The sequence below is a fragment of the Meles meles genome, chromosome 14 (assembly GCF_922984935.1).
Source record: "Meles meles chromosome 14, mMelMel3.1 paternal haplotype, whole genome shotgun sequence".
Lineage (NCBI taxonomy): Eukaryota > Metazoa > Chordata > Mammalia > Carnivora > Mustelidae > Meles > Meles meles.
Genome location: NC_060079.1, coordinates 29,802,726 through 29,827,304, shown reverse-complemented (window position 1 = coordinate 29,827,304; position 24,579 = coordinate 29,802,726). Strand labels below are relative to the sequence as shown.

Genomic DNA, 24,579 nt, shown 5'->3' with positions numbered 1-24,579 from the left:
TAAATTTTGGGTGAGTCAAAAGTTATATGTGGATTTAACTGGCTCAGGGTAGCACTCCTAACCTTCACATTATTCAAGAATCAACTGTAGTTCTGTGAATGTATCAAATGCTATTTCAGGCTTTTGTGAATTTTCTCAGGATCTTCTTGCCCAGAATACCATCCTTCTCACACCCAAACCTTAAACCTGTCCTAGATAGCCAATACTCAAGTGAACTCCAGCTGTCTTCTTTTTTTAAACTCAACAGAAACGTCACTTTGTGATCATTCCTTTAGCATTAAATGTGTTCATGCCTTCATTATTGACATTACTACTCTGTGTATAATTATTTATTTATTTCTCTCCCTCTTCAATAGATGAATGAGGACAGTGTTTGGCAAAATGCTTAACAAAAAGTAGGCTATTGATATAAGTGAAACTTATATACCTGTGAAACTCACTGGAGAGTGAGAAATTTTACAGAAAATTTCTTTATAAAGAGCTAAGACATTATTGTTTTATATTATATTCTCTTGTAAAAAATGTATTCTTTTCTAAAAGTAACTACACAATGCAAATATTTATGAGATCCATATTACCATGGTAGTATAATTATTAATAATCATATCTCTGCTGATGCATTAATACCTAAAGCCAACATCAAAATCTACCTTTACACTGTCTACCAGGGCCCCAGCAGGATACTGTACATATATTTACAAATATTAACTCATTTAATCCTCATGAAAACCTTGTAGGCAGGTCGTACTATTATCTCTATTTTACAAATACAAAAACAGAAGCACACAAAATTAAACAATGGAGCTAAAAGCAGCAAATCTTGCCTTTCAAACTAGGCTGCTGGGTTCTAGAGCCTATTTTTCAGTTCCATAATATATTTAATGATAATCTTTAAAAAACACATACTAAATATACCATTTCAATTTTTCTTTGGCTATATTAAGAGTATAGTTATATCTAATTGGGCTGCATACAAAAAACAAGTATGGCTTCCAAATTCCCCACAGTGGAATCATGAATACATTATGAAGCATAAGGAACACAGAAATGTTTCTCGTCATCTTGTAATGTTCACTACTAATAGCCATGGCTTTAAAAACACTGGCTTAAAAACTTAACCTTTCTTCAATTTAACATTTTAGGAAAAACTGAAATAGAAGTGAATTTAAAATAATTCTATGGATACATTGGGCTTTATATGTACATACTACAGTTCTAAGGACATTGCTGAATCCTTGTATATTGGGTGTGTGAAATGTTCCATGAAACTAAAATACTTGTATAGACTTCACTTTGGAATAATAGAATAATTAAGAAGGAGTAAACATGAAAAACAGGAGTTTCAAATAGCCTCCCAAATTAAGTATCCTTCATAACTTCCCTGTTAATAATTCAATATCATTTTAAAGACAGTATTGATTCATTTAAAAGACTATATGAAGTAGATTACCTGCAAATGGAACAGAACTTTTTTGTTTTTTTCTATTTCTGATGTTTGTGATTGTTGTTGCTTTGCAACTTGCTCTACAGCGTCAGTTAATGAAGATGTGCCTTGGTTAGCCAGAGCTAGACAAAAGAATAAAGTACATAAAACCATAAGTTGCAAACACTCTAAGAAAGTTATTGTTTCTTCACTCAAAGTCATGAAAAATGTGATATGTCTCATTAATAAAGTAGATTTAGAATTGGTAATCTTCCCTTTCTGACTATAAACAAAACCAAAATCAAAAGCCATAATAATACACAATGCAGAATAGCCTACTGTAATGTTATACCTGTTCCTGTACGGAACAGTATAAATATTTTGATCGTCCTCATTTTTTTTTATCCAGACCACTTACACATATGCATAATTACAGTGCTACCATAATAAGTATACCGCAATTATAGTTGATGAATTTTCATTAAAGGCCTGTTGTTATGCCTTTTCTAAATACCATCTAATTGTCCTCCTGGAGAAATTTAATAGCTTCCTTCTATTGTATTTGGCTATACACTTTAACACAATTATCCTATCATACTACCTTTTTGTTGCCGTTTATCCTTTAATTATTTTTTTTAAATAATTTATTTCTTAAGATTGCTTCATTACCTTCTTCAGGAACTCCTTGACTCTTCCTTTCTTTGTTGCTTGACATTCTCCTCTCTTTCTCTCTTTTTGGCTCACTTTCTTTATGCCTATAAAATAATCAATATTGATAAATTTTCACTTTCCTTTCTTTTTTTCTCCTGTCATATATACTGGTGATCCTGAAAACAACTGTTCACTAAAAGGACAAGCCAGAATCTTGCCTTCTCTTTTATATGCTGCATGCAATTCTTTTAGCAAAACTTATTGGTTCTACCTTTACATTATATTGGAATCCACTCACTGCTTACCACTTTTAAATACTATTACTAGAGAGGCTTCCGTCATAACATTCTTTAAAACATGACCTCTCCTCCTTCATTTTCCATTTCCTTATCCTGCCTCATTTTTTTTATTCATTATTTTTATTAGCATACAGTGTATTATTTGCCCCAGGGGTACAGGTCTGTGAATCATCAGGCTTACACACTTGGCAGCACTCACTATATCACATACCCTCTGCAATGTCCATAACTCAACCACCCTCTCCATACCCCCTCCCCTACAGCAACACTCAGTTTGTTTTGTGAGATTAAGAGTTTCTTATATTTTGTCTCCCTCCCCATCCCATCTTGTTTCATATTTTCCTTCCCTACCTCCCAGACCCACCACTCTGCCTCTCAAATTCCTCGTATCAGGGAGATCATCTGATAATTGGCTTTCTCTGATTGACTTATTTCACTCCGCATAATACCCTCTAGTTCCATTCATGTCATTGCAAATGGCAAGATTTATTTCTTTTGATGGCTGCATAGTATTCCATTGTATATATATACCACATCTTCTTTATACATTCTTCTGATGATGGATATCTAGGTTCTTTCCATACTTTGGCTATTGTGGACAGTGCTTCTGTAAACATTCGGGTGCAAATGCCCCTTCGGGATCACTACATTTGTATCTTTAGGGTAAATACCCAGTCATGCAATTGCTGGGTTGTAGGGTAGCTCTATTTTCAACTTTTTGAGGAACCTCCATGCTGTTTTCCAGAGTGGCTGCACCAGCTTGCATTCCCAAAAACAGTGTAGGAGAGCTCCCCTTTCTCCGCATCCTCTCCAACATATGTCATTTCCTGACTTGTTAATTTAAGCCATTCTGACTGGTACGAGGTAGTATCTCATTGTGGCTTTGATTTGTATTTCCCTGATGCCAAGTGATGGTGAACATTTTTCCAAGTGTCTGTTGGCCATCTGGATGTCCTCTTCGCAGAAATGTCTGTTCATGTTTTCTGCTCATTTCTTGATTGGATTATTTGTTCTTTGGGTGTTGAGTTATAGATTTTAGATACTAGCCCTTTATCTGACATGTCATTTGTGAATATCTTCTCCCATTCTGTCAGTTGTCTTTTGGTTTTGTTGACTGTTTCCTTTGCTGTGCAAAAGCTTTTGAGCTTGATGAAGTCCCAGTAGTTCATTTTGGCCCTTGCTTCCCTTGCCTTTGGCTATGTTTCTAGGAAGAAGTTGCTGTGGCTATGGTCAAAGAGATTGCTGCCTGTATTCTCCTCAACTGCCTCATTTTTCTTAATAGCATTTGTCACCATTGATATTTTATATGCATTTGTTTCTTTTTTTATCTCCTTTTACTGATGTAAGCTCCATAAGGGTAGAGACCTTAGAACAGTGCCTGGCACTTACTTAATAGGTGTCTATTTGTAGTCTATCTCCGCTCCAGTTTACCTTGTTCTAATGATAGACTTATGCTCCTAAAATACTGTTCCCACCATGTCAACATCATAGCCAGTCTTTCAACTCCATCATAGATGGCATCTTCTTTAAGAAGTCTTTCTTGGGGTGCCTGGGTGGCTCAGTAGGTTAAAGCCTCTGTCTTCGGCTCAGGTCATGATCCCAGGGTCCTGAGATCCAGTCCCGCATCAGGCTCTCTGCTCAGCGGGGAGCCTGCTCCCTCCTCTCTCTCTGCCTGCCTCTGCCTACTTGTGATCTCTGTCAAATAAATAAATAAAATATTTTTTAAAAAAAGAAGTCTTTCTTGGTATATATGATCCTTCCGTCTCTTTAGTCCAATTGTTTCTATATCTCTATTATACCATGATAACAGTTTAGGTCATAGAGTAAGATAGAACTAGCCTTGGACTCGGGTTGTACCACTTACTAATTCATAAGGTAAATTCTTTCCAATATGGGCCTCAAAGTCCTTATCCTATAAAACAGAAACAATAGTAATACCTATCTCATTGGGAGGACTAAATGAAGTAATGCATGACAGCATTTAGCAAATTCCTGCTACTCAACAGTTTTTATTCTTACTATTTCCATTATTATATACTTTATCTCTCCATTAGACTGTAAGCACCAGGAAGACAAATATAATGTCTTATTCATTTCTGTATTCCTTAAAGAATTTGGTAGTGAAATGTAAAAAATGGAGAAAATTAAATTTACATCATAAAAAATAACATAACTGGTATTTCTTGATCTCTATATCTGAGGCAACATAAACTGAAAAACTCTTGGGTGTCATTTATTTTAATCAATTGTGAAATTGATTTGAAATTGTGAAATTTTATCTAATTGTGAAAGGGTAACTACTTTAAAATCGGGAAAGTTAAAAAAATAAATAAATAAATAAAAAATAAAATTGGGAAAGTTTGAGGGTGCTTGGGTTGCTCAGTCAGTTAACTGTCTGCCTTTGGCTCAGGTCATGATCTGGTCATGGATGGAATTAAGTACCAAGTGAGGCTACCTGCTCAGGGGTGGAGTTCGCTTCTCTCTTTCCCTTTGCCCCTCTTCCTGCCACTCCCCAACCCCCAAATAAACAAAGAAAATCTTTAAAAAAAAATTAAATTGGGAGTTTTATTTTTTTCTGGATCTCTATTGTAGAATGGACAAAAGATAAAAATGAAAATAAACTACTGCCATCTACTGATAATGCATTACAATTGCTTAAATTAATGAAAACAGAGTTTAGACTAGACAGCATCAATTACTCTTTCATTCAAGCCACATATGTAGGTACATATAATATGCAAGGTATTGTGAGCAATATAAAGATGAATTAAGTGACTCTGATTAAATAAACAATATCTATAGTATTCCATAGTAAATGTCCAATTTACATATAAAACATAATCATTTAGAAAAAATACTTTCAACTAAAATAATTAGTTTTACAGTAAACAGTATAATGCAGATGCTATATTAAACTACCATTCTTTTATAACTATAGTCAATATTTATTGAGTACTTGCAAGTAACTAGCATTTTTCTAGGTGCTTTTACATGAATTATCTTTATTTCTCCTCAGAGCAATCCTATGGGCTAAATTCTATTTTTACTCATATTTTGTAGATGAATAAACTTAAAACTTGGAGAAATTAAGAAATTAGCCAAAGGCCACACATCCAACAAGTAGGAAGGATGTAATTTGAAACTATTAGGATCCAGATTACATTTATTAGGCACTCAATATGTACTAAAGCACTGGGATAATCATGATTTGTGCATTGTCTCTTTTGCACTGAAGAGGCAAGGCCCTCTATGTAACCCTTGGAAGAATTTGAAAAGGCCACGTTCTGAGTTTTTGGAAACTCATCATCTGGTACCTCTTCCAACTTAATGACCAAAATAAAGCAAGTTTACCAAACTACTCTGGGGCCTTTGAGAGCTTTTAGCTTAGAAGAATTAAGAGGAGACAAATGTATATGTGCACCCATGTCACATAAGCACTGTTTTTCATTCTGAATGGAAAAAGCTGTCATATGAACCTGCTAGGCAGTTAAAGTAGTTAAGTTTATAATATCATTCTACCCTCTTAGAATAGATACTTTATCAGAAAACAGATACTTTTTCTTGTGTGAAATTGTTTTCTAAGTGGGAGGGGGGTTTAATATCTAAAGCTGATATTTAACTGAGAAAGCCAAAAATTAGCCCGGGGAAAGATGAGATTAAAGAATTTCCTGGTATCAAGCAAATTTTAAATTATGATTTTTCAGAAACATGATGAAATCAGATTTGAGTGGTTCAGTTCCAACAAGATAATAGTGAGAAAAATGTGACAAACTATAAATGAGTAAAAACGTACATTTCAGGTAAAAAACAACAACAACATGTCTTTTCAACCATATGTTTTCAAGAGAAGTTACAACATTGTCAGAGTCATCCAAAGGAATTAATTAACTGAATCATAAAAAATGTATTCACATCTATTATTTACTTGTGTGTTAGGATTTGGTAGGGCTAGGCATTACCTCTTTTTTGACTAGGCAATGTGACTAAGGTTTCAGACTGCTCAAAACAAAACACCCAGAGGATTTATACCGTTCCTTAACTTCCTATTAAAGACAATACAGGCAACATTAATACATTATCCACATTGCTTTTAGCTTTCCATCAAAGATGAGATTTCTCTGAATTTCCTGATAGTACTGGACTACCAAATGTGTCCTTTTAAAGTGTAAACATACAGAGACTGATCAGCAGCTGGAATCCAAGCTTTAAGGGATGGCTGGACCACTATTTCAAATTGAAATGATAAGCCTATGATGAAATCCAGTCATAACCTACCTGCTTGCTTCATTGAGAACGGTAAGAAGCAAGATCTTCTGTTATCTTCTGTTACTCTATAAGTAAGCATGATTTCAAAACCACAAGGAGCTTGTAGTGGGTTGAACAGTATACCCTCTCCCCCAATATGTCCATGTCCTACGCTCCAGAACCTGTGAATGTGGTCTTAGTTGGAAAAATAGTCTTTGCAGATGTAATTAAGTATCTTGAGATCATCCTGGATTTAGGGTGGACCTAAATGTGCTTAAATTTAGGGTCCCACCTAAATCCAATGACAGGTAAGAGACTATCTATGCAAACAGTGGCCAGACCATGTATAAATACAGCACTTTTACTGACAACCTGCAGCAACAAATTCAGGAAGTCAGATTATCTACAGTAATCAGACTAGGAAGCCATTCTGCTATCTATGTCAGACTTGTAGGAAGCTAGACCACTATCTCTAATAACAATTCCAGAAGCCAAACAGTAAGTCCTGTAACAATTGGCTCCAGATGACCAGTATTTGATGAATAACTAACAGCTCCCCTAATTGGGACCAGAGAAAGCCAAAATGTACACTCTTAGCCAATCACATAGGATGTCCCATTTCTAGTTAACTTACCTACAACTTTCCTATACCAATAGTCTCCAATCAGGGTATACCTGAAGATTTCCTTTTTTCCCCACGATTAAAGATTTCCTACTCAGCCAACACACAAGTGATAGTAGCTGACTCCCTTGACATAGCAAACTCTGAATAAATAATCTTTGCTGTTCTCATATGGTTGGTCATTATTTCCACACAGGTGTCCTATAGCAGAAAGGTAGAGGAAGATTTGAAAATCAAACACACATTAAGAAGACCATATGAGTATGAAGACAGAGTCCCAAGTCACCCAGCTCCAAGCCAAGGAACAAACACCTGGAGCCACCAGAAGCTGGAAGAGGCAAGGAAAATAAGACACTTTGAAGGGAATATGGTCCTGACAACACCTAGATTTGGGACTTCTGTTTCTATAACTTTGAGAGAATGCATTTTATAATGACTCTCTGGTTAAACTGACTAAAGAAAAAAAAAACAGATTTAGAGAAAATTTATATACTATCAAGTTCCTTATAAAGTGTACACTTATACACTTTATAAAGTGTACACTTATACACTTTATAAAGTGTACACTTATACACTTTATAAAGTGTACACATTATAGTGTTTAATTAACTTTTTCAGTTTATTGCTAGGCTCTGGGTCCAGACTACATCAATGAAACGGTTTCTTTTGTATGAACAAAATGCTAAGGAAGAAGCAATTAATTCTGTCTGGTGAGGGAAAGGGGATTCAAGGAAAGTTATGATTGAGCTTGGAAGATCTTAACAAGTAGCAGTTAGACAAGCATAAAAAGAGAAGGGTATTCCAAAAAGGAACAGCCTTTAGTTTGAGTGGCTTGGGAATAAGGCAGTTGTTTTTTTAAAGCTAATTATGCATCTGAATCACCTGTATAGATTAAAACAAAATAAACATCAAAGAAAAACATGCCCAGACTTGACTCCTAGAGATTCTGATTCAAATATATATTGAATGGAATCCCTAGATTATTTTAAGTTCTGTTTGTAGTTCTGATGTGCAGCCAGAAGAACCACTGGAATGGGGTGAATGGAGATGAGGTAACAGAGTTAGGTGATGAGGCTAGATAGTCTAGGAACAAATGGTGAAAAGAAATGTTATGTGAATACAACACAATGACAAACTCTCTTCCCTGGCAGCTTTCCTATTTTGAAATACTTTTAAATTTTTTACTGTTGGGTGCCTGCGTGGCTCAGTGGGTTAGACCTCTGCCTTCCACTCAGGTCATGATCCCAGGGTCCTGGGATGGAGTCCCGCATCGGGCTCTCTGCTCAGCAGGGAGCCTGCTTTCCTCTCTCTCTCTCTCTCTCTGTCTGCCTCTCTGCCTACTTGTGATCTCTGTCAAATAAATAAATTTTAAAAAAAATCTTAAAAATTTTTTTTACTGCCACTACTGTTTAATGAAAGGAAATGAATTCCCATCATTGTAAAAACATGGATAAATGTTTTAAACCAACTCAAAAGATCTCTATTTTGCTTAAGGTAGTATTTAACATAAACTCAGAGAGTGAGGAGTGCACCCTCTGATCACGGGTACCATCAGCCGAAGGCTCTTAACGAATGCCCCACAAAAATCATGAAAATACAAATTTTGACAAAAACACCTGCTAGGGATACTGAACAGCGAGTTTCTATTCTGGGTTGGTGATCCCAGCACCTAGTCAAATAGAATGGAAGCACTTGCCCACCTCCAAGTGCTCTTCCAAACTCCCAGATATGTAGGACTTGTACTCTTTCAGGCAAAACTTCTTCAGCATTTATCGTCTGAGCAACAATGAAGACAAAGGGACCTCTCCTTCCATCATAACCAGTTCCACAGGAAGCGCCCTTTCTCCTACTCTTCGAAGGCGGGACAGATTTTCCCTTTATCTTAGCATCTGCCCTCCATGTAGTAGCTGTTCGATATTTCTAAATGAATGTTATACTCATTGAGGTTAGACAAGGGATGCTAATTTATCACAATTCTGAGAGTTACTGCCTTCTAATTTTCTGCTAGTGGCACGTATTTTTAAACGGCTGTACAAGACTTTGTCAGTGCAAGTAGAGGAGCTGTAAAGAGTGTTCGTCCCGTCCAGTCAGCAAGTAAGGTGGAATCAGCAAAAAGGCAAAGGAAGGTTCAACCAAGTGTTTCTGGGAACAAAAAAAAGCCACACAGTGTAAAAAACAGCAAGAAGTACAAACTAACTCCACCCAAGGAGGCGGATTACTTGAACCCTGGATGGGGCAAATTTCCAAGTGCTAACACAAGCTGGTTCTCAGGGTTGGGCTCCGGTGATGAAACCAAGTGTCTGACCCACACGGCTCGTCCTCGAGCGTTTGGGGGAGTGGGCTTGGGGAGAGGGCTTCCACTCTCAGGAGGGAGTCTGCCATTTGCTCCCCGGGTCCCCGCCTCTCCTTAGGGGACCGCCTGCCTTCCCGCGGCCCCGCTCCCCTCACCCGCCCGCCAGCCTTCCAGACGCCCCTCTCCCCTCACGGGCCCACCGGTCCCCCTCACTGACTCGCCCTCCTTGCCCACCTGCTGCTCCCCTCGGCGGCCCACCGGCCTTCCCGCTGCCTTGCTCCCCTCACCTGCCCAGCAGCTTTCCAGCTGCCCTACTTACCTCTCCAATCCGCCCCCCTCACCTGGCCCGCGCTCCCGCCCGCATGCTCCATTCTCCAGCCTGCCCTCCTGTCAGGGGCCGGCCCACCGCCCGCCCCCTCACTGGCCCGCCAGCCAGCCTGCTGGGCGCTCGCCCCTCTTAATGGTCTACCTTCCTGCCGACCCCCTCTCCTCGCCCGCCAGCCACCCTGGCAGCCGCCCCCCTCCCCTAACCCGCCCGACTTCCCGCGGCCCTGCTCCCGGAACCAACCTGCCTGCCAGCCAGCCGTCCTGTCCCCTCACAGGCCCGCCCACAGCCCGCCCCTCACTGGCCCGCCCCCCTGCCCAGGGTCCCGCCCACCAGCCGGCAGCCCTGCTCCCCTCACCCGCCCCGCAGCTTCGTAGCCGCCCGGCTCTCTTGAGGGGCCCGCAAGCCTGCCAGCCGCCCGGCTCCCTTCACCTGCTCGCCAGCCTCTCAGCGGTCCCGCTTCCCTAAGGGGCCCGCAAGCCTACCAGCCGCCCCCGCTCCCTTCACCTGCACGCCCGACGTCCCTCCCCACTCAAGGGCCCGCCCGCAGCCACGCCACGGTCACGGCCTGCCTCCCGCCCAGTTCCCCTCACGGCCTGCCGTCCCGGCCCCGGCAGCTGACCCGGCTGGCTCCGGCTAGAGGGCTCTGGTTCCTGTTTCTCTGGCCTCAACCGTGCGGCGTAGGACGGTCTCGACGGGCTGAGCTGACCCGGAACTGCTAAGGCGGCCGCGGGGGCCCGCGCTGGGCTCCTCTCGGGCTTTCCCCCCCGCGCCTTTCTGTACCCAGCCTTCTCCGCTCGTGCCTCCCTGCAGGTCGTCGGCCTGGCTCAGCCCGGTCCTCCGCAGCCGCTGGGCCCCAGCCGTCGTGCCCACGTCTGGCGGGGCGCCCGTGGTGGGTCGGTGGTGAGGTGGGTGAGGTGGGTCAGGCGCTGCAGCGGCGGAGTCACGGATCGGGCTGAGAACTCCAGGTGCCACGGTCGTGGCTTCCGGGTTCCGTCCAGGCTCCGGGTGGGGGGGTGGGCGGTGGCGGCGCTGGGGCGCCTCAGAACTCGCGGAAGCCGGAGGGTGCAAGCCCAGGCTGAGCGCTGAGAGGCGGGACGGGGAAACCTGCCTGCGTTGGGCATCGGTGGGATCAGAAAGTCTCAAGGGGGCGGGGAGGAGGCGGCGGAGGCGCCCGGGTTGGTGGAGACCCAGCACGGGATCGGGAGGGGGACAGATGCTTTTGGTGGCATTTCCCAAGGCAGAAGGGAGGATGGTTGTGACTCCGCTCACTTCTCTCAGTGTTTTTCAAATCTGACGAGATGAACTTCAGTGGGAGCCCAGTACCGTCCAGAGTGGAGGTTGGGAGTGGAGAAAAGCGCCCTGGGCCGCGGGGGTCACCACCCAAGGCGGCTCCTGAAGAGAAACCGGCTTCCTGGGCTAGGAGCGGAGAAGATCCGCGCGGGGCGAGGGCCAGGTCCCGAGTAAGGAAGCAGGTGGGCAGTACGTCTGTTCCAAATCGCTGACCTGGAGTGCTGTGTCAATCCTAGAATCGTTTCAGCTTTTATTCCCTTAAAAACGTAAATTTTATTGAAGGCCCCGATATTTCATATGAAGGGGTGTGGACTAACATGCCAGTCATGTCAGGATTAATGATACACATATACCATAAATTGACACCCTGTAATTAAAAAGCAGGACTTTGTCTAAGTTAAGTAATTCCCTACTTAAAATTTGCTGTGTGAAAAAACATCACACACACACACAAACACACACACACACACACACACACACACACGCCCCGCCCCCAGGAGCTGTTGCTGTACTGGAAAGATGTACAAATCACTTTCACAAAACGAATTGAAAGATGGTTCTACGTTCATGGTTCTCTTAGGACAAATAATGGACTAGCTTTTCTTGGAGTCATCTAGATCAACTGTTTTATTTATGTTTTTAGATCGGTAAAACTTTTTTTTTAAAACGTAGGTACAAATTTGTAACTATGAGAAGATTGATATAATTTTGCATTCTTAGGCTAATTTTTCTTTGTAGGTGATTTCTTAGGAGGCACAGAAATCTTTGAAGGGCCTTGTACCCTCCTGAAGGATGGCAGAAGCAGTGTTGATTGATTTCTTTGGTTTGAAATTTAACTCTCAGAAAAACAGTCACCAGGCATTTCTGAAGACATTGAATGCTGTCAGATACCACCATGCTGCCAAGGCCAAGTTTCTTTGTATAATATGTTGCAGTAACATCAGCTGTGAAAGGGATGGTGCACATAATAACTGTGAATTAGAAGCAAGCAATGGATTATCAACTCTCTTGAGAGAATTTGAGATTGTTAGCAATCCTAGTATGGCTGCCTCTTTGTATAATATTAAGCAAAAAATTGATGAAAAAAATTTGACCAGCATTAAAGTAATTGTATCCATGCACCGGAAGACATTACTGAAGGCTTTTATTGATCAGCTCTTCACCGATGTTTACAGTTTTGAGTTTGAAGACTTACAGGTGACTTCGAGGGGAGATCCTTTGAAACAATCCACTGAAATAAACATGATCACAGCTCAAGAAGTAGAAGCAATCCAGAATGAAATTCAAACATATTTGAGAAGCCTGCCAGCACTGAGAGGAGAGTTAACCATTATCACATCTCCTTTAATCTCAGGTGTGTTAAACACTGTGTTGTTTCTGCTGTATACATGAAAAACGAGTCTTTCTTTAGAGGTTGTTCACCTTTTTCCCCCCTCCTTTCTTTCATAGACTATAGGTTTATTAGCTCATTGACATCAGTTGCAACATGGGAGTGTGAGGGATGTCAAGGAATACCAAGGGATAGCCCCTTCAATGCCACCCTTAACAAATAAATTTGCTTTATGCAAATTCAGTTTTAAGACAAATTCCCCAGCCTTCCTTTAAAATGAGATTTATGACCCTAAGCATCTCCTATTTAGAAATTCTGATACTTTAACTCATTGGCACCTTCACAGAAGAATGAAATTTTAAAATATGAATCTTACTTCTTGGTTAAATATTTACTGTGGGCTATATGCTGTTAGGAATAACAAAGACAAATGGGACAGAAGATACTCTTTAAAGAGCAATAATCCCATGGGGAAGGTAAAGCAAACATAAAGCCATATATAACAGAACACACGAGGTACACAGTACTGTAGAAATAGGAAGCTAGAAAAACATGCAGCTTGAGGTGTCAGGGAAAGTCTTGCTGAGACACTGGGTTTGTAACATTTTATAGTCTTTTGTATAGCATATTTTTACTCTTTGTTACTTCTATTCAACAGATATTTTCTTTTTTTTTCTTTTTTTCCCATTTTATTTATTTTTTCAGCGTAACAGTATTCATTGTATTTGCACAACACCCAGTGCTCCATGCAAAACGTGCCCTCCCCATTACCCACCACCTGTTCCCCCAACCTCCCACCCCTGACCCTTCAAAACCCTCAGGTTGTTTTTCAGAGTCCATAGTCTCTTATGGTTCGCCTCCCCTTCCAAATTTTTTTTTTTTAATAAACATATAATGTATTTTTATCCCCAGGGGTACAGGTCTGTGAATCGCCAGGTTTACACACTTCACAGCACTCACGATAGCACATACCCTCCCCAATGTCCATAGCCCCCTCCCCCTCTCCCAATCCCACCTCCCCCCAGCAACCCCCAGTTTGTTTTGTGAGATTAAGAGTCATTTATGGTTTGTCTCCCTCCCAATCCCATCTTGTTTCATTTATTCTTCTCCTATCACCCTAACCCCCCATGTTGCTTCTCCATGTCCTCATATCAGGGAGATCATATGATAGTTGTCTTTCTCCGATTGACTTATTTCACTAAGCATGATACGCTCTAGTTCCATCCACGTCGTCGCAAATGGCAAGATTTCATTTCTTTTGATGGCTGCATAGTATTCCATTGTGTATATATACCACATCTTCTTTATCCATTCATCTTCAACAGATATTTTCTTACATGGATTTACTACAAGAACGGGTGGAATATCCTACATCCCAACTCTTAGCTCATTCAATCTCTTCAGTAGTTCCAAAAGGAGAGATCCCAAGATTGTTGTTCAAGAAAATCTGCGTAGGTTGGGGGATGCTGTAGGATTTAATGTGGAGAAATTTTACCGAATAAAGGTAAAATTTTGTTTCATGTTTTAGAAGATCTAAAATATATTCATGACTGATGACTGTGCTAATGATTACATAGACTTTAATCAAGCTATTTAACTTTCGCATCTGGTGTTTTATCTAAAATTTTAGGATAATGATATGGTTGTTTTTCTTGTATCTAAAAGTACAGTTAATTCTTATAGTACCACTGCCCTTTTTGATTTAGAAAGAAGATTCCAGAATGGTGGGAGAGAAAGGCCATTATTTTCTAAATTAACACTAGGAGGAACTAGGATCACTATTGATGCCTTGTTTGTTACAGAATTCTAGCTTTATTTGGGCTAGGAAAAGTAAGAATATCTTTAATTTGGTAATTAATTTAACTTCTTTCCATAAATAGTACTTTATGGAAACTGCTGCAAGTAGAGATTTACCCATCTCTAGTAGGAGATGTTTGTGATGGACTATATTAAATTATTAAGTGTTAAAGTCTGTTTTCCTTTGAATAAAATATACAGAGATTATAATACCAAAAGTTAAATGACAAGTAAATTTGTTATTTTACTATCGAAGTGGTATTTTTAATGCTTGCTAGTAATATTAAACTGGTTATATAATTTTGTACAAAATCAGTATTTTCAGAAAAAGCTTATGGTATCAGAAACTCTACTTTCAATATTTTTATCACACATCTTTGGTATTAGACTGATCATGCCAATGACGTCTGGATTATGGGAAGGAAGGAACCTGAATCTTATGATGGAATCACCACAAATCAGAGGGGAGTCACAATAGCAGCTCTTGGTGCTGACTGTATACCAATTGTTTTTGCTGATCCTGTCAGAAAAGCATGTGGTGTTGCTCACTCTGGTAAGTGTACTTAATTAAGCCTTTAGGATTTTGCCAGTTTTGTAGTATAGGAAAAGTTATAATTTCTTTCTAGTGGGCATGACAGTTAATTACCTTACAGGTATTAAATATAAAAATATTTAATTTTTATTAAATTAATACAATTTAAGGAGTAGAGCCAGCATACTTTTATTATAGGAACAGATAAAAGTAGTACTTAAGTCAAATTACATGAATCAGAGTAGAATTCCCAAAGGAAGCAGTACCCAGGCTGATTCCTGAGGAATTTGCAGGACTTGACTAGGTGCCAGGGTTTCTCAGCAGGGTTGCTATTAACATTTTGGGCAAGATAATCTTATATTGTAGCTTGCTTGGCTTTCAAAATTTCTAATGCCAGTAGCACCCCAGTTGTAATAACAACAACAACAGCAAAAAGCACCTCCATGCTTTTCAGAACACTCCAGAGGGAGTGTTACTGGCTCTTGTTGAGAACCTTTAAACTCTAGGCAATGGGGACCAAGAAGATAAGTATGTTGGAGAAAGGTATTCATGGGAATGAAGGTGCAGCAGTATATATGTAAAGGTATGGAGGTAAGAAGCAAGGTATGCTTGGAAAACTGAATTTAGTTTAATATGTTATAGGCTAGTGCCTTTAAATATTATCTAAAGTTAAGAACAAAGGATTTTCGTTGTTGTGTTAAGGTTATGGAATTTTGTTTTCTGAAGGTATTTTAAAATGCTATTTAGATTATCCTGTGGCTATGACGTTGTGAAATGAGGGATGACTTTTGATATTTTTTTCTGCTTGTAAATCTGACTACTGTGCTTTTTAGACAAAAAAATAAGGTGGCATATTTTTCTTCTGATCTAGCTAAAGTTATGGGAGTGGATGACTAGAAGTCACATTTATGATTGGACATTGTCAAAAAGTTATTTGAGTCTTAGATTTTGGATATAAAAAGAGAATCTTATTTGTTACTTCTTAGGTTTTGAAACATTATTTTTAAATATCAAAGATTAAAGCTGTCCAAATGAGTGCTTGCTTCAGCAGCACATATACTAAAGCTGTCAAAATGTAACACTATTAAATAAAGTTAAAAGTCTGACATTTTCTGATTTCAAAACTTGTTATAAAAATATATTTAAAAAGAGCCCAGAAATAAACCCTTGCATATATGATCAAAAGATTTTTAACAAGGTACCTGGACTATATAGTGGGGAAAGGACAGTCTCTTCAACAAATAGTACTGAGAAAAGTGGATATTTACATTCAAGGAATTATGTTAGATCTTTATCTTACATCGTATATAAAAATTAACTCAAAACAGGTTAAAGACCTAAATGTAAGAGCTAAATCTATAAAACTTATTAAAGAAAATGTAAATCCTCATAAACTTGGTTTAGGCAATGGCTTTATAGGTGTGAAACCAAAAGCACAAGAAACAAGAGTAAAGACAGATAAATTGAAATTAATCAAAACTAATAAACTGCATCAAAGGACACAGACAACAAAGTTAAAAGGCAACCCACGGAATGGGAGAAAATATTTGCAATTCGTATATCTGATAAGGGGTTAATGTCCAGAATATATAAAGAATCTACAACTCAACAAAAAAAATAACCCAGTTAAAAATGGGCAAAGGACTTGAATAGATATTTTTCCAAACATGATAAGCAAATGGCCAACAAGCAAATGATGAAAAGATGCTTAATAATATATATATATTATAATATATATATATAATATATATATATAGATCACTAATAATTAAGGAAATGCACATCACAACTATAATGAGATATCACCTAACACCTATTAGGATAGCTAATTTTAAAAAAAGAAATAAGAAACTAGCAAATGGTGAAAATGTGGAGGAGTTAGAACTCTGATGCACAATTGGTGGGAATGTAAAATGGTGCAGCTGCTATAAAAAATAGTATGGTGGTTCCTCAAAAAATTTAAAATAGAATTACCATATGATCCAGCAGTTCTACTTCTGGGTATATATCCAAAAGAACTGAAAGCACACCTGTGCTTATAGCAGAATTATCCATAATAGCGAAGAGGTGGAAGCAATACAAGTTTCCATAGATGGATGAATGGATAAGCAAAATGTGATAAATGCATACAGTGGAATATTATTTAGCATTAGAAAGGAAGGAAATCCTTACACCTGAATGAGGACCTTGAGGACATTATGCTAAATGTAGGAAGTCAGTCACAAGAGACACTGTAAGATTCCGCTTACATGAGGTATCTGAAGTAGTCAAATTCATAGACACAGTGGAATGGTGAGTACCACGGGCTGGGGCAAAGTGGTGATGGGGAGTTGTTATTTAATGGGCATTGAGTTTCAGTTTTGCAAGATGAAAAAGTTCTAGAACTTGGTTGCACAACAATGTGAATATATTTAACACTACTTAAGTATACACTTACAAGGAGTTAAAATGGTAAATTTAATATTATGTATATTTCCTCCCCCCAAATTTAAAAAAAGTGTCTAAAAAAAGTGAAGGAGAGAGAGAGAAGACTTATAAAGTATAATCAATCCCACTGGAAACTGAAAGTGTAGAATATTTTTAAAGGAAGTGGAAGGGACCTTCCATTACATATCTCTCCCATGTCAGGTGGTTTGCATAGTGTACCTCATTTAAAAACCAGTGTTTTAGGGGTGTCTGGGTGGCTCAGTCAGTTAAATGTCTGCCTTAGGCTCAGGCCATGATCCCAGGGTCCTGCTTCTCCCTCTCCTCTCCACTCTGCTCTCTCTCTCTCTCTCAAATAAATAAATAAATAAAATCTTAAAAAAAAAAAAAGAAAAGAAAAACCAGTGTTTTTGTTAATTGGTTATTTAGCTTAATTAATTGATCTTGTGGTTCATTGCTATTTCTGAACTTTGAAAAATACGCAAACTAACTCTGCTCATTTTTAAGTTAGATATAAATTAAGGTGAAATGCTATGTTTTAACTTCCCTTATCTTTTTCTTCCTTTTTACCAGGTTGGAGGGGTACTTTGCTAGGTGTTGCTATGGCTACAGTAAATGCTATGATCACAGAATATGGGTGTAATTTGGAAGACATTATTGTTGTACTGGGACCTTCAGTAGGACCTTGCTGTTTTACTCTGCCAAGGGAATCAGCAAAGAAATTTCATAATCTTGATCCTGAATGTGTACGGTTATTTGATTCACCAAATCCCTATGTTGACATTCGTAAAACCACCAGGTATGTTTGATTTCATTCCCAAACTGCAAGTTTGGTTATTGCTTATTGTTTCTAAAATGAAAATCATTTTAGACAACAGTTAATAACTCCAAGAAAATTGAGGTGGCAGATAAATAAGTAGCTGACATACGTATTTTATACAAAAACATATTTTGATTATGAAATCTATTCTCATTTAAGTTTGACTAACAGAAATTTTCCTGTTATCTCTTACTGACTTAAAAGTGCAGGAAGCTATTATTTGACTTACAGTTTTGAGAGATGTACTTAAACTTCATATAGAAAAGTTGTTATGTGCTTCATAGTCTTTCTTCAGCTGAAATCTGTAATGTTATAAACTATCAGGAAGATGATATTTTAAAATTATTTTTATTCTCTAGAGGAATATATTTCTTAGCAAAAATGTTAGATAATATAAGCACATAATCACTCTCAAGCTTTCTATGGTCCCTTTCAATTTTGAATTGCGAAGTTTTGCTATTAAAAGCCATGATTTGTTATTTCTAAAAAAGAAAATTGTCTGATTTTAATTGTTTCTATTCTAGTCAACAAAATGTTGCCCAGATTCTGCCTCATTTAGCATATAGAAAGGATTGAAATTGATTGTTAAATGTGACTTGTGAAATTAATATCACTAATTTATAATCATATTTCATATTGTAAAGTATTTATGGAGAAGCAGTTTCTCTGTGAAAATCTGTTAATAGGAGGACAAGAGGTGGGAGGGCCAAATGACTAAAAAGCATCTCTATCTGAATCAGATGAATCTTGTCTGCAAATATCCTTGTAACTTTAGATGTTTCTTCTAAATAAGTACTTGATTTTGATTATAAAATTCTGGACCCAGGTCATGTCTGCAGGACAATATAGAAGGTTTTACAGTTCATATGTAAACTTAGTGATTAATGGTGATAAAATCTTCCAAATTCCTGATTTGTTCATGTTTTGTATCTGAAAACCAATTTTCATTGTTCCAAGCAAATCTTTCCCAGAATTCTTTTACACCAATATTCATATGTATGTATTTTTTACTGCTTTGGCTAGGTAAAATAAACTCTTGGTATCTTTGAAAAATCTTTATCCTAAGGATTCTTCTAGAACGGGGAGGAATTCTACCACAGAATATTCAAGACCTGAACCAAGATCTTGACCTCTGTACGTCCTGCCATCCTGACAAGTTTTTCTCCCATGTCCGAGATGGCCTTAATTTTGGTACACAGATTGGCTTCATATCAATTAGAGAATGAGGTACAGCGGGTTCTTTCTCTCCCTTTACCTCTTTTCTTTCTCCTCTTTCCAGCTTTCCCTCCCCTCATTTTAAAAAATAATTAATTATATTTAACTTTGTCCCCTTATTCATGTAGGAAGAATTAAGTTTCTATTTTTAGTGAGGCAGTAGAGGTAGAAGAGTTAATTTTTAGGGACATGCTCTAATATAAAGAATAGCCACTCCTTTTCCTACTTAAGTAATCAGGCCAGCATACAAATATACAAATAAAATAATTTATTTAAAAAATCCTGTGTGTATACCATTTATCTCCTATGTACTTGACATCAGTATATTTCCTATCATAACATCTTTAAAATTTTCTTTTTTATTCTTTTGATTATTGAGAAGAAATCTTTGCATAAAGATTCTAAATTCTAAATTCTAGAATAATAAAAAGTTCTCACATATCCAACATTTCAACTAGATTTGCAACTGATTATCTGTAGCAGGGGTTGGCCAATTTTTTTTCAAGTTTAGATAGTAAATATTTTTAGGCTTTGTGGTACATACAGTCTCTGTCTCAACTACTTAGCTTTGCCATTGTAGAGCAAAAGCAGACAGTAACAACACAAAATGAGTATGACTGTGTTTCAGTAAAACTTTATTTTTAAAAAACAGATGTGGGGCCAGGCAGTTTTGGCCTACAGGCTATAATTTGCTGATACATGATCTCTAGTCATAGAGTAAGACTGAGTATAATTTCATTAATTTAGTGTTTATTTCAGATTTTTTTTAGAGTTATACAAAATATTTCATGACAGTGAGTTAGTGCTGACCCTTTAGCATATATCTAATTTTCTTTAAGTTTACTTTTTAACTGAATTAATATTATTTTTAAGCTTCACAATGTCTTTAACTCTTTAATATACAAAAGACTTTAGCAGGCCTAATGATCCTTACCTTGATATTGTAATAGCACTAGTAAGTGTCTTACATTTGTTTTCTATGTATTTTTACAGATACTTGACTGGATTTTTATGCAACTGTTTCCTGCCTCCTTCTAAACTGACTACGAGAGAAAAATTTAGCTGTTTGATTTACTTAAAACCGAGAGGATTACAAGGGATAATTCATCTTTAGGTATATTTTCAGTATTAATCCAAAGCCAAATGAGTTTCATTTGATTCTAGCAAAATCTAGATGAAGATTATTCTTTAGGTTTGTTCTGTTTGTTATATAAATCAGTATTAGGGCTGTTCAGTTCAGTATTTACTGGGTATACCCTATTTGTCAGGCATTGTGTGAAGAATATCTGAATCAAAGTGAGTAAGATCTTTTCACCTTTAGTCTAATGCAGTAAAGGAGATAAACACTTATAATACTTAAATTTAATTTTGATAGCAGCAGAAGAGTACAGAAGAAGGAAGGTTATGGAAGGTGCCATAGAGAAGATGATGTATCACATGGGCCCAAAAGATGTACAGGCTTTTGACAAATGAAGAACAGCCATAATAGGTAGAGGGAATACCATGAACTAGGGCTATGAAATTGAAAGTGTAAACCATGTTCTAGAGAGAGAAGGGTGTAGGCAGAAGTTACTCGAAAAGCAGGTTGGAAAGAGATTAGTTAGTCTCAAATGCCATGTCAAAGAGTGTAGGGTTGATTTTCCAGGTAAAGAATAAACACAAAAAAACAGGGTAGTGTTATTATTTCCTCAGCATCATTTGTAACAGGATGGGTTTAAATTGTGAGAGACCAAAGCAGAGAGACTTATTTAAGAGGCAAAATATTTTTAAAAAGAAAGAATTAAGGCAGTGGAAATTAAGATGGGTCAGACATAGAGCCAGTAGATCCTCTTAATAGAAAATGAAGATGACAGCTAAGGAGGAGTGGAGAAGTCATTGATGACTCTAAGCTTTCTGCTTGGTTGTCTATCAAGAACAGCAACAAAGGGAAGGAAAATGTTTGGGAAAAGAGAGAAGAACAGTGAGTTTGCCATGTGAACTGAAGTATATCCAGTGGATATATTTGGTCACTGACTAGAAATACAGACGTCACATCTTGGTGGGAGCTGGTAGAAAGATACAGATTTAGAAGCTGGCTGTGCAGAGATGAGGCCCAAGTTCGCTGGAGTAGGCTGAATCATCTAGGCAGAACTACATGGTGAGAAAAAAGGAGGTTCAAGGGTGAAACCTCATACAACACATACATTTGAAGAATAAGAAGCTGAACAAAGTTTAAAAAAAAAGATGAATCATCAGAAATAAGGGGAAAAAAGCAGAGTATACTTATTTTGAATAAAGAAGCCAGTATGAATGTGAGAGGGACTTGGAATTTCCAGAGATACAAGGTACAAGAAATTTTCAGAGATAGAATAAAATGTGGAATGAGAAGGAAACCAGTGGATTAACCATATCAAAGCTGTTCTACAAGTAATGGTGGCAGAGTCCGATTTCAGTACCTTGAGGAGGAATATGCATAGATGTCCACTCTTCTTTGATAGTATTTAGCAGAGAAAATAAAGCACTGGGAGCTGTGTCTTGAAGGAAGGGGTAATTTTTTTCTTTCTTTTTTTGACCAGTACTTGTTAAGTATATTTGTAGGCTGAAGAGAGAAGTCAAGCTGTTTCACTTGGGAGAAAATGGTGTGACATGTAATATATGACATGTATTTTTAATATGAGTAGTTATATTGCATCTTAAAAATTTTCTTATTTTATACACTTGTTCCTAACTGTACATGCAGTAGCATAATGGAAAATTACATTTGTTAGGTATTTACAAAGGACTTTTACATACATTACCTCATTTTAGCTTTATAGCTACTCTGAAATACATAGGTCAGTTGTTACTCTCTTTATTCAGATGAGAAAACTGAGTCTCATTGAGGTGGAGCTTAAAATCATATAATTTGTGGTAAAATAAGATTTGAACCCACATCTTGTGACTTAAAATCTCATTTCAGATTTTACAGTTAATCAAAGCTATCTAAGTTGATTTTTATTTTCAACTTTTTTTAATATCATCCATTCAACCAAAATTTTGTTGAGATTCTAGGATAGGTTAAAAAAAATACAGTTGTTATCTTTCAGATGTTTAATATCTAGTGAAAGGTGGCAGTCAATAAACCAGCAATTTCAATACTGTGATTTATGTTGTAAAGTTGTCACAATCTGATACCTTGTTTATTTGAATTCTGTGCCACTCATAACTCAGTGTAAAATTTAAATAAAATACCTCATTTCTTCCAGTTGATGGAAGGCATTAAATAAAGAGCATAGGACAATAATTTCAAACTCATGCAAAACACTTTTATGCTTAATGATAATTATAAAGATAAAGAATAATTTCACACATTTAGAAAGCATGATAATTTTCCAATTCTTCACTGTGCATTATTTTGTTTGAAGTTTACAAATTTACAAGAGTTTTAGGTGGCTGGGGCACCTGGGTGGCTCAGTCAGTTAAGTGTCTGCCTTCTGCTCAGGTCATGATCCCCAGGGTCCTGAGATCAAGCCTTGTGTTGGGCTCCCTCTTCAACAGGGAGTCTTCTTCTCCCTCTGCACTGCCCCCCATTCACTTGTGTGTGTGCTCTCTCTCTCTCTCAAATAAATAAAATCTTAAAAAAAAAGTATTAGGTGGTTGTATTTCACTTTATGTACCAAATATTCTAAAACCAAATAAAAATTATGTTTGATTAGCTGTGATTTTAGATTATGTGCTTCAGAGTATTTAATGAAAAGTCTCCTTGCTGTTTTATTGAGTAACAATGTTTTACTGACTTACTCAGTAACTCAGAAACAGAATGAATAGGTTGTTAAATAATCATATCTTATTAACTCTGTAAGATCTCTGTAAGATCTCTGTCACTCTCAAGCATTTATATATAGGTTTCTGGGACTTTGAGGGTACAGCCACAATGATAATTTTTATTTTTAGTAAGTTTTGTTTTTAATCTAAGTACTACTACTAATTGCACATAGGGAGTATTGGTTGTCATTTTACTAAGAAGAGGAATTAAGTTTGTAAATCAGATGAGAGTTCATGACATTCTTTTGGAGGTACTAAGTATCAAGCTGAAATTGAATTATAACTTTGAATTGTGAATAATGGCATAGTGACTAAATATGCTATACTCCAGTGCTTTATAAAACAAATTTAAAAAGTGATCTTTCCACTAGGAGGCAGTATTTCTACAAGTAGCTCTGTTCTGTTTCTTGACAGAAAGTTGAGCCAATCTATTCTCTTGTATTTACTTATACCAAAAAAAGGGGGGGGCATTTAAACTTAATGAATGTATCGCTCCTACTTTATATGCAAATTTTAGTTCAAGTATATAAAATCATTTAGGAGCCCTGACCCACGTGGAACTATCTCACTTCTTCAGAATCTCCATACTTTTTCTATAAGTAGATTTTTTGGGGGAAAAATTCACAGAAACTTATTCTGTGATACATGGCAAGAACATAAATAATACCCACGGATTCAAAAGCTGGAGGATAAGATGACAATTACATATGAATTACATTATTTTATATCCCAAAGTGGATTTGATATGGTTTTCACTTGGTTGTTCTAAAGTTATACTTACAATATATCCATCCTACTTTTTATGTGAACTCTTGGAGAATGCCACCAATCTACAGAAGTTAAGCACTTTCAAGAAAGGATAAGATGACAATTACATATGAATTACATTATTTTATATCCCAAAGTGGATTTGATACAGGTTTTCACTTGGTTGTTCTAAAGTTGTACTTACAATATATCCATCCTACTTTTTATGTGAACTCTTGGAGAATGCCACCAATCTACAGAAGTTAAGCACTTTCAAGAAAGCCCTTCTCAGTTTTCTATATGTTTGTGTGTGTATGTATGGATCTGAGTGTTCATGCTAAATGGCAAGTCAGAAATATGTATGTGTTGTATATGATATATAGCCTCTTTGCCCTAAATATAAATCCACACAAAACACATTGGATGGGGGCGCCTGGGTGTCTCAGTGGGTTAAAGCCTCTGCCTTTGGCCCAGGTCATGATCCCAGAGTCCTGGGATCGAGCCCCACATCTGGCTCTCTGCTCAGCAGGGAGCCTGCTTCCTCCTGTCTCTCTACCTGCCTCTCTGCCTAGTTGTGATCTCTGTCTGTCAAATAAGTAAATAAAATCTTAAAAAAAAAAAACCACATTGGATGCAGTTAAATTACAGATTTCTTTCTATAAAGTTTTTGTAAATTGTACAGTGAATAATGGGAATCATGGTTTATGTGCTTACTATATATGTTTATGGGAACTGTGATCTAAGAGCACCTATGTTTCCATTGTAGGCAGTGTTTTTAAG

At 37.6% G+C, this 24,579-nt stretch overlaps 2 protein-coding genes across 9 annotated transcripts in view; one reads left to right on the top strand and one right to left on the bottom strand.

Moving 5' to 3' along the window:
• CCDC122 (coiled-coil domain containing 122) overlaps positions 1 to 7,731 on the bottom strand; it is a 39,316-nt gene extending 31,585 nt beyond the window's left edge. The window contains exons 1-2 of the mRNA XM_045977895.1: positions 6,649 to 7,731; positions 1,451 to 1,566 (exon numbers count right to left, since the gene is read on the bottom strand). Coding sequence (XP_045833851.1) covers positions 1,451 to 1,566; positions 6,649 to 6,718 — 186 coding nt within the window. The 5' untranslated portion in view covers positions 6,719 to 7,731. The remainder of the gene's footprint in view (positions 1 to 1,450; positions 1,567 to 6,648) is intronic.
• An 892-nt stretch (positions 7,732 to 8,623) lies between these two features.
• Positions 8,624 to 21,481, top strand: LACC1 (laccase domain containing 1). Of its 8 annotated transcripts, none has more exons than XM_045977892.1 (8): positions 8,624 to 10,766; positions 11,140 to 11,333; positions 11,890 to 12,505; positions 13,807 to 13,985; positions 14,666 to 14,831; positions 17,808 to 18,033; positions 19,121 to 19,281; positions 20,263 to 21,481. In XM_045977892.1, the coding sequence occupies exons 3-7, from the start codon at positions 11,944 to 11,946 to the stop codon at positions 19,278 to 19,280; spliced, it is 1,293 nt and encodes a 430-aa protein (XP_045833848.1). In that variant the 5' UTR covers positions 8,624 to 10,766; positions 11,140 to 11,333; positions 11,890 to 11,943; the 3' UTR covers position 19,281; positions 20,263 to 21,481. The 8 variants fall into 8 exon arrangements, with proteins under 8 accessions (XP_045833848.1, XP_045833847.1, XP_045833845.1 ...); XM_045977891.1 differs by having other exon boundaries at positions 8,624 to 10,775; XM_045977889.1 differs by having other exon boundaries at positions 8,624 to 10,848; positions 11,140 to 11,314.
• The last annotated feature ends 3,098 nt before the right edge of the window (positions 21,482 to 24,579 follow it).

What these genes read in the sequence shown, in the direction of transcription:
- LACC1 (XM_045977894.1), top strand. Translation starts at nt 11,944, where the DNA reads ATGGCAGAAGCAGTGTTGATTGATTTCTTTGGTTTGAAATTTAACTCT. An exon ending in AGAAATTTTACCGAATAAAG is followed by an intron (nt 13,986 to 14,665) that starts GTAAAATTTTGT and finishes CTTTGGTATTAG; the next exon opens with ACTGATCATGCCAATGACGT. An exon ending in ATGTGGTGTTGCTCACTCTG is followed by an intron (nt 14,832 to 17,807) that starts GTAAGTGTACTT and finishes CCTTTTTACCAG; the next exon opens with GTTGGAGGGGTACTTTGCTA.